This window comes from Stenella coeruleoalba (genome assembly GCF_951394435.1).
Source record: "Stenella coeruleoalba genome assembly, chromosome: 18".
NCBI lineage: Eukaryota > Metazoa > Chordata > Mammalia > Artiodactyla > Delphinidae > Stenella > Stenella coeruleoalba.
Window position 1 is genome coordinate 35,058,902 of NC_137164.1, and position 14,298 is coordinate 35,073,199.

At 30.9% G+C, this 14,298-nt stretch overlaps 1 protein-coding gene across 2 annotated transcripts in view; it reads left to right on the plus strand.

The window, feature by feature from the left end:
* The window catches only part of KLHL1 (kelch like family member 1), a gene marked incomplete at its 3' end in the record, with an annotated part of 374,754 nt that overhangs the window by 143,284 nt on the left and 217,172 nt on the right, over positions 1-14,298 (plus strand). The window contains exon 2 of one of the 2 annotated variants that reach the window (XM_079903211.1): positions 3,389-3,571. The exons of the other annotated variant lie outside the window; for it this stretch is intronic. Coding sequence (XP_079759337.1) covers positions 3,389-3,571 — 183 coding nt within the window. The remainder of the gene's footprint in view (positions 1-3,388; positions 3,572-14,298) is intronic. 2 annotated transcript variants of the gene reach the window in all.

The window sequence follows — 14,298 nt, forward strand, 5'->3', positions numbered from 1 at the left end:
CTGTGCTCCACAACGGGAGAGGCCACAATGGTGAAAGGCCCGCATACCGCAAAAAAAAAAAAAAAAAAAAAAAAGTTACAATGTGAGACCGAAACATCTGAGAGACTCTCATATTGGAAAGAGACTATAAAGTTTATTTAAGCTGAAGAAATAAAAGTTAGACAATAACAGAAATAATCCAATGTCAGGTTCTTTCTTAATACTTATAGGAAACATTATAAAGATATGATCTCTATTTCCTAAAATTTTAAACATTTGTTAAAATAATAAGCCTAGATATATGATGAGTCTTAATTACACAATGAACTTTAACTTTAAAATCATACACATCCTGAAACATCTTTTTAGATCCTGAACAAAAGTTCAAGAGCAACAAACCCTACTCAGTTCTGAGATCAGGAAATTATTTATAAGGAAACATGTAAGCACTGTGACAGTGACTTTATAAGGAGAAAATAGAGACAAACCAACAAAACTATTACCCTGGCAGATTAACTAACTTTCAAGAGAAGTGAATCGTTTTCATATATAATATGAAGAAACAAAACATGAGAAATTTTAGGTACAAAATCTAGGCATGAGCATGAACTCTAAAAAGAATTATTTTTGAGGCTAGTTTCCAGCTCTCTGTTCTTTTAAGACTTATTCTCAAATTATTTTCAAATTCTTCAGAAAAAGACCATGTCTATGTCATAATCAAGATTTGTTAATGTACCTAGATTATGTAAAAGAAGGCTATCTTGACAGCAATTAGCTTTTTGACTTTGAATAAATCCTGTCAAATTCTATGCCCTGTTTCATCTGATGTCTTGGTCTCACCAAGCTCTAAAATTGAAAGTGAAAGATATTCTATTTTTCACTATTTGCTCTAATATTGCACCCATCATAACTTGAGTGACTTGAAAATAAAGTATACTAAATTTTTTTCCCAATAAAATTTCCCAAGCTACAACATTCTTAATAAGGTATTTGGTTACTAATATTTTGCCTATGATTTTTATAAATATATTTAGGAGACACAATGGCCATTAATTTTCCTTCCTTGTAACATCCTTTTTAGGTTTTGTATCAATGTTATATTTGCCTCATTAAAAGAATTGGGAGAATGATCACTTTTTCTGTTCTCTGGTGGAAGTCTTTTTATTTTCTTTTTAGTTTTTCATTGACTTTACTGTGGTGTGTAGTTTTCTTTGTTTTATCATGGGGTGTATAGTGAATCTTGAATCTGTGTCTTGATGTCTTTAACACATTTTCAAAAACTCTTGGCCATTATTTCTTCAGATGGCCTTTGCCCCATCATGTCTCTCCCCTTCTTTTTAGACTACAATTGCATGAATCTTATAATTTCTTACCATGTTTCATTTGTTTTCCAAACTATTGTTTTTTATCTTTTTATCTCAATATTTTAGTTTAAATGTTTTCTACTTATTTTTCAAATCACTATGTTCTTCATTTGCATTCAATCTACCAGCTCAGTGCATTTACCAAAATCATTAATTCAATTTCCTTATTTATTTCCATTTTATCTTTATAGAGACTAATATGCTGTGAAATCCTCCAGCTTGTCATATATATTAAAACATATTAATGACAATTATTTTTACACCTACTGAATAACCAACTATGGATCCATCCATTTAAAGATATCTGAAGCACCTGGGACCATGTTTCTAATATCTGTTTTTCTCCCTATGTCTTCTTTCTCTATAGGCCTGCTATTTTTTTCTTTAATGTCAAGTATTTATATATATATATGAATGAAATAATAGAGTCTGGATGAAGTTAACTCTTTCTAAAGAGGGTTTATTTTGACTGCTGGCATTTACATTAGATCAATTTAATGCAATTAGAGATCTCATTGATTTAAATCTAGGTTTCACCCTTTGTATTATCTTGTCTATTTCCACTTTCCCTGATCTCTAAGATATAGTTCTTCAGGGAGTTCAGTTGAAAGCCCATTTTTATACCACAGTCCCCTGTCTTTGCTGGTCCTTAAATTCAAATTTTTATCTTTCAAACTCTGTTTAACTTCTCAACTTCACCTAAACTATTTTCTGCTTGTCTAGCATGTTTAGGAATAAGCAAATACCACTAGGGGAAAAGTGGCACAAAATAGCGGCCTTACTTGAACTTTCCTTCTTTATGTCCCCTCATTTGCCCTCAAGTTCTGGCTATATTTGAGGCCTATAATTCCAATATCCATTCCTCCCCCAAGCCCCATGGTACCACCAGAAGTTCTTCTTAGTTGCCACATTATTAGCTTCTGAGCTTCTCAGAATATGCTGCTTACAGTTGGTAGAAACCTTGAGGAGGAAAGAAAAAGCTGTGTAGAATTTTGAGCTGACTTCCATGAGTTTAGCTTATTTCTGGGATCTTGTTCTTTCAGGTCCTTAGTAACTATAAGTATATTCCAATAGTTATTTTGATATTATATGTAATTTTTTCTGGTGTCCTTGGTGAGGGGTTTAGTCAGCAGTATGTTATTGCATTGTAATTGGAAGCAAAATTCTCCATGTTACTACTTATCTTGAAATAAGTCATTTACTTCATTATTATTGTTATGTACTTAATAAATTTTCATTTGTAAGTTGTTTTAAGGATTTATTATCAGAGCACTTGATTGGGTCTGCTGAGCCTATCATGCATTTAAGTATATTGAGAGTCTTCTTGATATGAAATATGGTATCTTAAAGTCTTCATTGTGAAACAGTCTATGATATTAATATATGTAGTAGCCAAACTTAAGTATCATGGACATTGTGAAATCCTAAAGTATTTTACATATATATACATATGTATGTATATATATATATATATATATATGATTAAGTATATATTAATACTGAGCTAATACATTCTGTATGTTTTTGTTTAATCAGTTGGATATAGAATGTGAAACAACTTACTTTAAAATTTTTGTCAATCTTTTTTACAAACCATGTTTTATAATTCCTCACAATGAAAATTGCCTACTTCTGTAAGGCAACATTTACTACAACCTCACAAGAATAGTAATTTAGAATAATATAATTAGATGGTCTACCTCAATGTCAAATTGATTAAATTAACATTTTATTAGTAATAAATTTTAGAATAGGCATGTTTGTAATTTACCATTTCTGTGATGTTTTTCAAGTTTACTAATTTACTGTCTTAATAAATACAAATAACTTATCTTTTAAATCTCTTTAGGATGAGAAAAAAATTACAATTCATTTACTGCTTCTTAGAACAAATCATTTAACACCGAATGCATTTTTCTGATATATTAATAATGAACATAAGGAGAGATGTATTGATTTTTCCTATAAAATTCTAAAATTCTGTATATAGTTCTGGACAGTTGGTGGCACTTTCTAAACCTCTTCTTTTTGTGTATGGTTTTCAGGCTCTCAGCAACTAGCCATTCTCTGACACCTCAAAGTGATGTGGACTCCAGTAGCTCTGAAGAATTCTATCAGGCTGTGCATCATGCTGAGCAAACCTTCAGAAAAATGGAAAGTTACTTGAAACAACAGCAACTCTGTGATGTTATCCTGATTGTTGGGAACCGAAAGATACCTGCACATAGGTATAGTAATCTGTCTTTTTTGGAAATATGCATTCATATGTTTAGAATGATTGTCTGTTATGTAGATTGCAAAATATTCTGCAACTAGAAAATTAAGAATCCACATTTCTAAGAAAGCTTGGGTATTTTTCTTTTACTCTTGTTTATTTCCTTTTGTGGAGAGTTATAATGCCATTTTAAGTCATCTTTTTAAGAAGTAAAGCAAATATAAATAATTCAAAAATAAAAGTTCTAATAAGGGTTGAAAAATACTTCATTTTATTGATTCACAATCATACTAATTGGAAATCAATTTTAACTTAGGAGGATGTACCTAAAGTCTGAAATGAGATATGCTTTTCTGTCAAAATTGAAAGGAAGGCAGGTTATCTTGGGCATACATTATTTATTTCAAACAGGAAAGTCAACCTATTTCATAGTGACATCTTTATTTTACATTGATTAAAAATTCTTTAATTTGTGACATACTAATATTATTCATAAGGCCCAATATATTTAAAGGTTAATATACTTTCAAACATCCCTTATGTATTTATGATTGATAATTCTAAGATACATGAACTAGATATCTGATTATTTTGTATCATATTGATATGATATCAGTTTACTTCTGAAACTTCATTAAGCTTGATGTTGATTTTTTATTCAGCTTTTCTATTTAATTTTTGAAATTTTAGGTAAAAAAATTTTAATTTAATTTTTTGATACTTATTATTTTAAATAGTTGAACATATGGGCAAATTACCTTAGACTACCTTGTTGTATGCCATTTAATAAATTGTATAACAAATGTTTTCAATGTACCCATTTCCCCTATATTTTTTAAATTAAATTATATTATCTAGATAATATATATGGACCTAAATGTGGATTCTAGAAAATAAGGATTCCAGAAAAATAAGGCTATATTTTTATTACGATAGCAATGTTAAAATGTGGACATTAACTTTAAAGCAATACACTAGAAATGCATAGGAAAGAACATTTGACATTAACTAACTCATGTAAGTCATATGGGGTTCAATCTGTCAGCTAACTATGGCAAAAATTCTAATGATATAATATTTGCACTTATTTTTCAAGCACTTTTGTGAAATTGCATTATCATTAGCAAGAGAGCAGTTACATTGTCATTATTATGGAGACATTCAATATTGTAATATATATGGCAAATATGCAAATTATTCTGAGCTATCATCAAAATAGCATCTAGATAAAAATTCTATAGTAAGAGATATTTTAATTTGAGAATGTAGTTAAGTTTATTTCATTTAAATTGCACATTAGTTAAATAATTATATTTTATTTAACTTATATATAATTATATATTTGTTTAAGAAGATAGAGGGACTCAACTCAAAAGTATGTTAACACATCAAATGCTTATTAATTTTTTTTTAAAGAACAAAACTTTATATAATTTGTATAATCTTATTTTATTGGCTTTATTGGTAATAACTTAGTATTTCTCATTTGAATTCCCCCATATTAATTATATTCTACATTGTTTATTACTCTTATCTAGATTGTTAATATTATTTTGTAAATAATGTATTTAATTATGCATTTATTTTGCAATAACCCATATGACTAAGACATAAATTTGTTTCTTGGTTTAGATTACTCTAAAATACCTGAGCAATGTATTATTTATATACATATTATTCTAAACATTTAAATATTTTGTATATTTAGCAGATATTAAATTAAATATCATCAATTAAATATTAATTATGTTTTTCTTAATATAAGAAAAATTGTACTCTCCACTAAATTTATTTAAATAAGGATTCATATTTTCTTACCCCATGGTTTAAAACTTAAGTACTATCTTTTTAACAAGTAAATTACATACTTATATTTCTAAGTTAAACATATTTTAACAAATATGTGAGAAAATATTTATGGGACACCTGAAAAAAGCAAGCACTGTTTTCAATAATTGGAAATATGTTGCACCTCCTTATTTATACTTTTGCAAAATGAAATAACTGTAATTAATGCAAAATTAGATCTTTGTTTTAAACAAATAATCATCTTAGTAATAGTAATGAATGGATTTTTAAGTCATGCTGTTACATTTTGATTAACACAGTTGAGTATCGTCCTTGGGCAAAATATATATGATGTTGCACTCATTAGCAGTGAAAAATATAGGACTGTTAAAATAAGTTCAAATAATGAAAAAAGAAATAATTTGCATTAAGATCTCCTGCTCTTCCAGTAAATACACTGCAAGCTAATGTCATAAACAGTCATTCATAAAGATCATGTATATTTATTTTCATATTAATTATCTTGTCATTTGAAACTCTCAAATCAATTCTTATTTAATTTAACAGATTATGACCATTAAAGGGCTCTCCATAAAACCTTTAGTTTATGTGATGACTATATTGTATATATATTTTTAACGTGATGTAGGTCACAACTATCAATTTATTTATGAAATGCCATTTCTGTATAGGTACCTTAAGTTATTATTAGGCATATTTTTAAGTAGGTTAATTCTGAAAGGCTAACAATACTTAAGATGACACATTAATACATTTTCACCATGAAAAATAATGAAACTTTTGATTTTATCTGTGTTTCAGTTTCTCAGAGAAATTCGAAAATAAATATAGACTTCTCATAAATGGCCCAGAATAACTGATTAGCAATAAGTGAACCAAAACACTTGAATATAAAACCGTGAATACTAAATACAGGAATTTTGATAGGTAGGCTGCCTGTAATAAAGGATGTCAGATGCTGAAAATTAGACTGGCAAGATCAATATTAATAATTTGGACAGTCAAATCTTCAATAGTAAAAAATTAAGGAGTTTTCATGGCTTACTCTCTCATAATGCACAGATATATAATGAAACATGGTTAAGCTATTGAAAGTTTTTTCTCCCTTTAGCCATTATTAAGAGTAAGTGCAGTGGATAGAAATAAATGACAAAATCTCAAATAGCTAACATCCTCTGAGTTGGAAATAATGTTACTTATAATTTTATGTGCATAGAAACAGTGTAGAAGCATATACAACCTACAGTCAATAAAGTTTTTTTTTTTCCTGGGAGCAGTGTTGCTGGGCAGGATAAAAGAGGTGTTGGAATTATTTTTAATGTATAAACATATAAAGTCTTTGAACTTCTTATTATGAACATTTCATGATCAAATAAATACTTAATGAAAATTAAAATGATATGTGATGGGGACAAAACAGATTTTCTCTTTAGACCAAAATACTGGGCATTTCAGGAGGCATCATATTCCGTTTTCATTTTTGTGCATGTTTGACAATGAATTTAATTATTTCAAAATACATTTATTATTTTAATGTTCTTTACTGAGCACAAGTATCAAGGAAATAGGTGAGGCTAAAAGTGGGAATTGATGTATTTAGAAACATATTTAATAGAGTAAAAAGAAATTACTTTAGAAGTAACTTAGATGTTAATACTCAGGAGTAGGAAAGTAGTAGTGTTTCTCTCTACTGGTGGAAAGTTTATTTATAGATATTCTTTGATGGGAGAGGAATAATTCATTTTTCCATTATATTAAATCCAACATCCACCTAAATCTCTCAATCAGCTTCGTAGTTTATAACAGTTCTGTACAAGCTTCAGGAAAAAAAAAAAAAAACATGTCCCAGTGCCTGTTGGTTTCAGTAACTCCAGGCAACTCCCACAGCTCCAGGCATCACCCATGGCACTAGGCTCTAGAAGGGCTCCTATGGACACAGGATGCCAATCTGCCATTCACCCCAGATTACAAGGGGGTTCCTTGAACCTAGGCTTCTGGCTGGGCCCAACCAAACCAACTACTAGAGACCCAGGGTTTGATCCATTCTAGTGTCAGGCCAGGCCCCATATCTCCACTTTCTCAGTTCACCCCAGTTCCAGACCTGCCCCTGTGGACACAAAGTCTTGGTTGGTTCCCATGGATCCAGACTCTCTGCTTTCTCAGCACCAGACTTGCTTTGTCAGAACAAACCCTCAGACTGGCCCCCAAGTTCCCAGTTTACAGGCTGACTCTGGTGGTCTCTGCTCCAGGCTTACCCTAGTGCTAAGCCAGCCACAAGAATAATCTAATACTGTAATGTGGTTGTGTGTTAATCACTTTAGTACAGAGGTTAGAGGACAAAAGTGTTAAAAATAAAAATAGTAATTTGTTAATGGATACACAGTATAGCAATAGGTAAATTGTGACATCAAAACAAAATACTGGGAGGAGTGGAAGTAAAAGGTTAAAGTTTTTGTATGCAATTGAAATTGTTATCAGCATAAAATAGATTTATTTTTTTATAGGATGTTTTATGTAAGTCTCATGGTAACCACAAAAGGAAAAAAGAGGGGAATGAAAGCATAACACTATAGAAAATTATCTGCTCCCAAAGAAAGATAGCAAAACTGGAAGAAAGGAACAAGGGACCTGCAAAACAGCCAGAAAACAATAAGATGACATCACAAGTCCTTACCTATCGATAACTACTCTAAATGTAATTGGAATAAATTCTTCAATCAAAAGACATAGCGTTGGCTGAACAGCTTAAAAAATAAGACCCAACTACATTCTGCCTACAAGAGACTCACTTCGGCTTTAAGGACGCACATCATGTCAAAGTGGAGGGATGGAAAAAGTTATTCCAAGCAAATGGAAACAAAAAGAGAGCAGGGGTAACTATAGTTATCTCAGAAAAAGTAAACTTTAAGTCAAAAATGGTAACAAGAGACAAACATGGTCATTATATAATATAAAACAATCAATCCATCAATAGGATATAACAATCATAAAAATATTGCTGTAATCATTTCACTATATATATGTATCAAATTCACATGTTATGTGTTAATAATATCTCAATAAAACTGGGCTGGGGAGGAGAAAAGAGAATCTGAAATATTTTGCTTTGCTTTTTTCCCCATCAATTCGACATCATTTTAATATCCTCTTTATACCCACTATGAATATTCAGCAGTCATGAAGCATCTTTCCTTGCATTAATTAAAATAAATGTTTATAAAGCGTATTGTAGCATTGGTCTATGCTCTATTGGTGATGCAAGAGGATTATAAAGCATGATAATTTTCCTCATGAAGCTTCCAATTATCTTGAGGAGGAAAAAAGAACCCATATGACAATTATGGAAATTATTATACTGTAAGTAACTATAACTGAAATTTATAGTTTTGATTCCAAGTGCAAGAGATAATCAAACAAGGAAACAAATAATATATGACAGAGTATTATGAAAATATTTTTAGAGAAATTGTGTTTGAGTTCAACCTAGTGAAAAAGAACAAGTATACTATTTTAGATAGTAAGAATTGTATGGGAAAGAGAGAAATAAAGAATTTTTGGCTGTGGAAATTATAAGGTACCAGCTTAGTGAAAGTGGAGCAATTTGTATTGTAAATACTAGGAAATTAAGCCATAAAAGTAGGACAAAAGTGGTTATGATAGATAGTGGTTGAAATCCCATAGAGAAGTTTGTATTTGAAATGATGTGTATAATTAAAAGTTCATGTAGGTTCTTGGAGAGAGGAGTAACATAATCAATTCAATAGTAATAATAAAAATAATAATAATTAATAATACTAGTTAACACTCACTATGTTGACTATGTGCCAAGCCATGTCTGAAGTGTTTTGTGTATATTGATCCATTTTGCCCTGAAAAGGAATAAAATTGTTTTCCCCACTTTTTTCTTATAGAATACAATATGGAGAAATTAAGACATTCACCCAAATTATACATTTAATAAGTGGTGGAAATAAATTCAAACCCAGGCAGTCTGGCTACAGAAGTAATGCATTAACAACTATGATAGACTGCTTGTCATAATTTACAAAGACAGCTCTGAAAAATGGTACAGCTTTAAAATGTACAAAAGATGGGCACAGCAAAAACTAGTTAATGATCTAAGAAGCTGTTATAGTTAACCCAGGCATGAAATGAGAGCTATATAAACATAGAAAAAGAGATGAACTGAGAAATATTTTGAACAGTGACATAAATCAGGATCCCTGGACATAGAGCTGGAGACCAGAGTTCAGGTATGCAGGATTTATTTAAAGAGTGTTTTCAGAAGAAGAGCAGGATAGGGCAGAGGAAGGAGCAAATCAAGGATGTGGTCTCAGCAGCAGCTTTGTTTTATCTTGAACTCCTGAGATGCTCTGGAGCAAGACTTGTTTCAGAGTTAGTCATACCCTGAGGAAAAGGGACAGTATTTTATACCTTGGTTCTATTAGTCATCATCATTGGGCCCACCCACAGGTTGAGAGTAGGGGGAGGTTGTGGAAGTTGGGGGATGAGATAAGAGGATCAGGAAGCACATGAAGTGAGCTCTTGTTGGAGCAAGTACAATTCTACAGAGAAGGGGCAACAGGGAGCAGTTAGGTGCCAACATCACTGGTGCTGGGGGCATTGGTGTGCCTCATAAAAGGGGTCTGGCCACCAAAACCACAAAGTCCAATAGAAAAGGAAAGATGGATTTTTTGTCATATTTGATTATAGGCAACAAAGCAGAAGACATAAGTGATGACAATATCTCCTGTGAAAATTCAATATGTTGGTGATGCATCAATTAGAATCAGGAAGTAAAAATAAAAGAGACCTCACAGGGAAGACTTTGAGTTTAGTTGAGGGTATACTGGTATGCTCCTGAGCTATCTGGTCAGCAGTTTCTATGAGCATTTGAGATAAGATGTTAGATTAAAACCACCATAAAATTATAATTAAGACCATGCTCAAAGATGATTCTGATAGTGAGTGTTAAGGCAAAAATTTAGAGGCTGAGAAAAAAACCTGGAGGCAATGAAAGGGTCAATAAGTAAGACTGTGAGAGTCAACGAATCCGAGGAGAGCCTGGGTATAAGAAAGTCTGCACTGCCTTAGCTAAAATGGGATTTAAAGAAGGTGTGGGGGGGCTTCCCTGGTGGTGCAGTGGTTGAGGGTCCGCCTGCCAATGCAGAGGACATGGGTTCGTGCCCCTGGGCTCCACAATGGGAGAGGCACAGCGGTGATGAAGCCCGCGCACCGCTAAAAAAAAAAAAAAAGAAGGTGTGGGAAGCCCACAGGGTCAAACTCCACAACAAACTGGAGTAGGACTTAGAAAAGTTTAATAACTTTGAAAGGAAATAAATTTGTAGTGACTTTAATAAGATATTTTTCCAGAGAGGTTGCACGCATTCACTTATGCAGTTTTCACTCCTGCTTCTCTTGCATTAATAGAAGTTATATATAGGTACCTATAAAGATATTACTTTCTGTTATGCATTACATCCCTCTTTTAACATCTAATTCAAATGTTGTGTCACCAAATCTAAAAGCAGTATAAACTCTTCTGTACTTCTCTTATTGAGTTAGCAGTATTTTGTATTTTATAGCCGATGGAGAAGATTTCATGTAATTATTTAAGATTGAATTCTATAGGTCTCATAATACTTTCCTCTACATGGATGTAACCTGGTTCTAAATAAAGCCCTTATATGATTAAAATTAAACTGGTTAACTTTATGTCAATATATTATTTCTTATGCTCTAGAAAAGATACATGTGTATGTATATATATATATATATATATATCTGGTTTATGATAGTTTACTTTCATATCATACAATGTTATATTTAGTTCTTTTGATAAAACTGATTTGACATTGATTTATCTAGTCAGTATGTAATAAATATTTAAAGATACCTGTATCAATTATTTTGTCAAACTTTGAGAATATAAAGAGTTAACATGTTTAGGTACTAATTGTCCATTTAAATGTGTAGCAAACAAGTAATTTTAAATATTTCTAACATGTTACCACCCTAGGCATTAATAGTTAAAATCATGAATCCCATTCTTAAATTCATGAAGTATATACTGAGGGTTTTTTTTTTCCAGTTAAAAAAGGATTGTCTCTCTTTGCTGAAGTTAACATTGAGCATGCCCTCTACTTATGTAGAAATAAAATATATAGCAGATAAAATTGCAGAATAAAATATAAAAATATTGACTTGAAAATTACGAAAACCATGCCTTGTATTGATCTTTCCTCCTCTTCTTTGCCTTACATTTTTCTTAGAAAGAAAAGTGCATCCAAAGTTTACTATTAAGTTGTTTAGCTTACAGATGTAAGCATCGCATTATTTCTTTTAATGTGTCTCTGTTATTTGAACATTTCCTTAAATTCTGGAACAGAAGATGGTCTAAGCTCATCTTATACTTCCTCAGTTACAGATCTGTGGTTTGTTCTTTTTCCAAGGAACCTTAAATATACATACACATGTACATACATATGCATATGCACAAAAAACACAAGTATTTCTATTTTAAAAAATATTATGAATCATAAACTTATACTGATACTTCTAATTTGAATCCACTTTAAATAGAAAGAAGTTTCAGGATTAATTCAAACAACTGTTTAAAACACACCTCTTAACTACAGTTCAGTTCTGTTTTTTTTTTTTTTTTTACAATTCTCTATGTATTTAGAATAAGAACATATTGTCAAGTATTTCACTCATTCATTTTAAAGCATATTTCCACCTAGGATTTTAAAGTATATAAAAATCTTCATTGTCATTGAAATAACAATAAATCATAGAAAATTGAAATATGTACACTTTTTTAAAGCTATCAAATAGCTGTGGCATAAAAAATAAAAATAACTAAAAACTAGAGTAATGTTCCCTTCTTAGATTCTACTTTTTTGGGGGGCAGGGGTGGGCACAATGTCCATTTCACAACTGAAATTTACAACACATGGGAGATAGGCAGAAGAGTGTAATCCATGGTCAAGAGAAAAATCAGTCAATGAAAATCAACCTGGAAACAAGGCCATTAAAGCAACTATGAAAAATAATTTAAAATTTCTATAGAAAAAGATGAATATAATAAATAAAGCAAGGGAAAATTAAGAGAGATTTGGAAAAATTCAACTCACTAGAAATCATCTGCAATAAAACACAGAGTAAAAGAAAAATTGAGTATAAATTGAACTCACTCTACAACCTGTAAGGCGCTCTCAATTATTGAAATACATATGTATTTAGTGTCCAAGAAAGAGTTAGAGAGTGAATTGGATGAAAAAATGAGGAATTATTGGCAGATAATTTTCTAATTTGATGAAAAAATCCATCCACCTCTCCAGGAAGCTCAGAAAATGGTAAGAAGAGTAAATACTAAGTAACCACATTTATGTAACTTAAGGCGTAATAGTCTAACTGCTAAAATCCTAAAATAAAGAGAAAAAAATAAAATAATTAGAGATAAAGGACATAGTAAATCAGGGAAAGAATTATAAGAATGAAAACTGATTTCTATTAGAAACAATGGAGTCTTGACCATAATAGAATATTAGTTTTCTAGTTCCAAAAGAAAAAAGTTATCTCAATCTAAAATTCTCTATCAAGTGAAACTAACTTTATATTATCAATGTAGCTAAATAAAGACATTTTCAGGTAAATGAAAGCTGGGAGAGTTTATTGCCATCAGACCTGCACTACAAAAAATACTAAAGACGTTTCTTCCTCTTGAAGGGTATTGATACTAGATTGATGCCTGCTTCTATAGAAATAAATAAAGAGCCTCATAAATGGTGAAGAAAGGGGTATATATAAAATAATTTTTTACTTTCACATGTATATTCTTCATTAAAAAGATTCTTGACTGAGCAAGAAGGAGTAAAAGAAATTATGCTGCTGTAAGGTTCTTACAGTGTTCACAAAGTAGGATAATTTTACTTGATGGTAGACTGTTACTAGTTAAAAAATTAATGTTGTAATCTCTAGACAGAATTAGCAAGCTTCAGTGCAGGGGCCACATCTGGCATGCAGGTAGGTTTTGTAGGGACCATGAGCTAAAATTCCTTTTCACATTTTCCATTGACTGAATTTTCTTAAAAGGAAAACGTGATAGAGAGGATATGTATGACTTTTAATACCTAAAATACTTAATATCTGGCTCTTTATAGAAAAAATTCTGGTCCCTACGTAAGAGCAACCACCTTAAAAAATACAAACATACATGTAAGAAAAAGAGGTAGTTAAAATATAAATGAATGAGATGAAATAAAGACAATAAAACCAAAAGAATAAATGGAGCAGATAAAAAATATATAAATGAGTAGAATGATAGAATTAAACCTAAACATAATTTTATTAATAATAAACATTTAAAAATTTCAGAACATGGATCAAATGGGCTAATTCTTGAGAAATGTGAAATGTAAAAATTGATGAAGAAAAAGAGTATATAAACAAGCCTTTTGGCTTATTCAAAAATTGAAATTGGATTGATATGTCACCTTTTCCCAAAATAGCCCAACTAAGATTTTCTTCAAGTAAGCTCTAGAACATCTTGAAGGAAAAATTATTTACTTTCTTCTGTAAGTTGTTACACAAAATTATAAAGAGTTTAAGCTGCCAGCTCATTTTATGAGACTAGTATAATCTTGATTAAAGAGGCAACTAAGAAAATACAAGAAAAGAAAATAGCAGGTTCATTTCTCTTATGATTTAAATAGAAAAATCCTAAAAATAATTTTGATTCAGAAGAAAGGCATTTTATGAATTTTAGCATCCACATGTTTTAATCTGTTTAGCAAAGCTAAAAATTAAAGGAGTCTTCCTGACTTGGTAAAGCTTATACACCAATACTTTCAGCAAGCATACTGCTGAAAGGAGACCCTAGATGTGACTCGTTTAGGGTAGAGAATAACACAAACTTTTTCCCCTGGC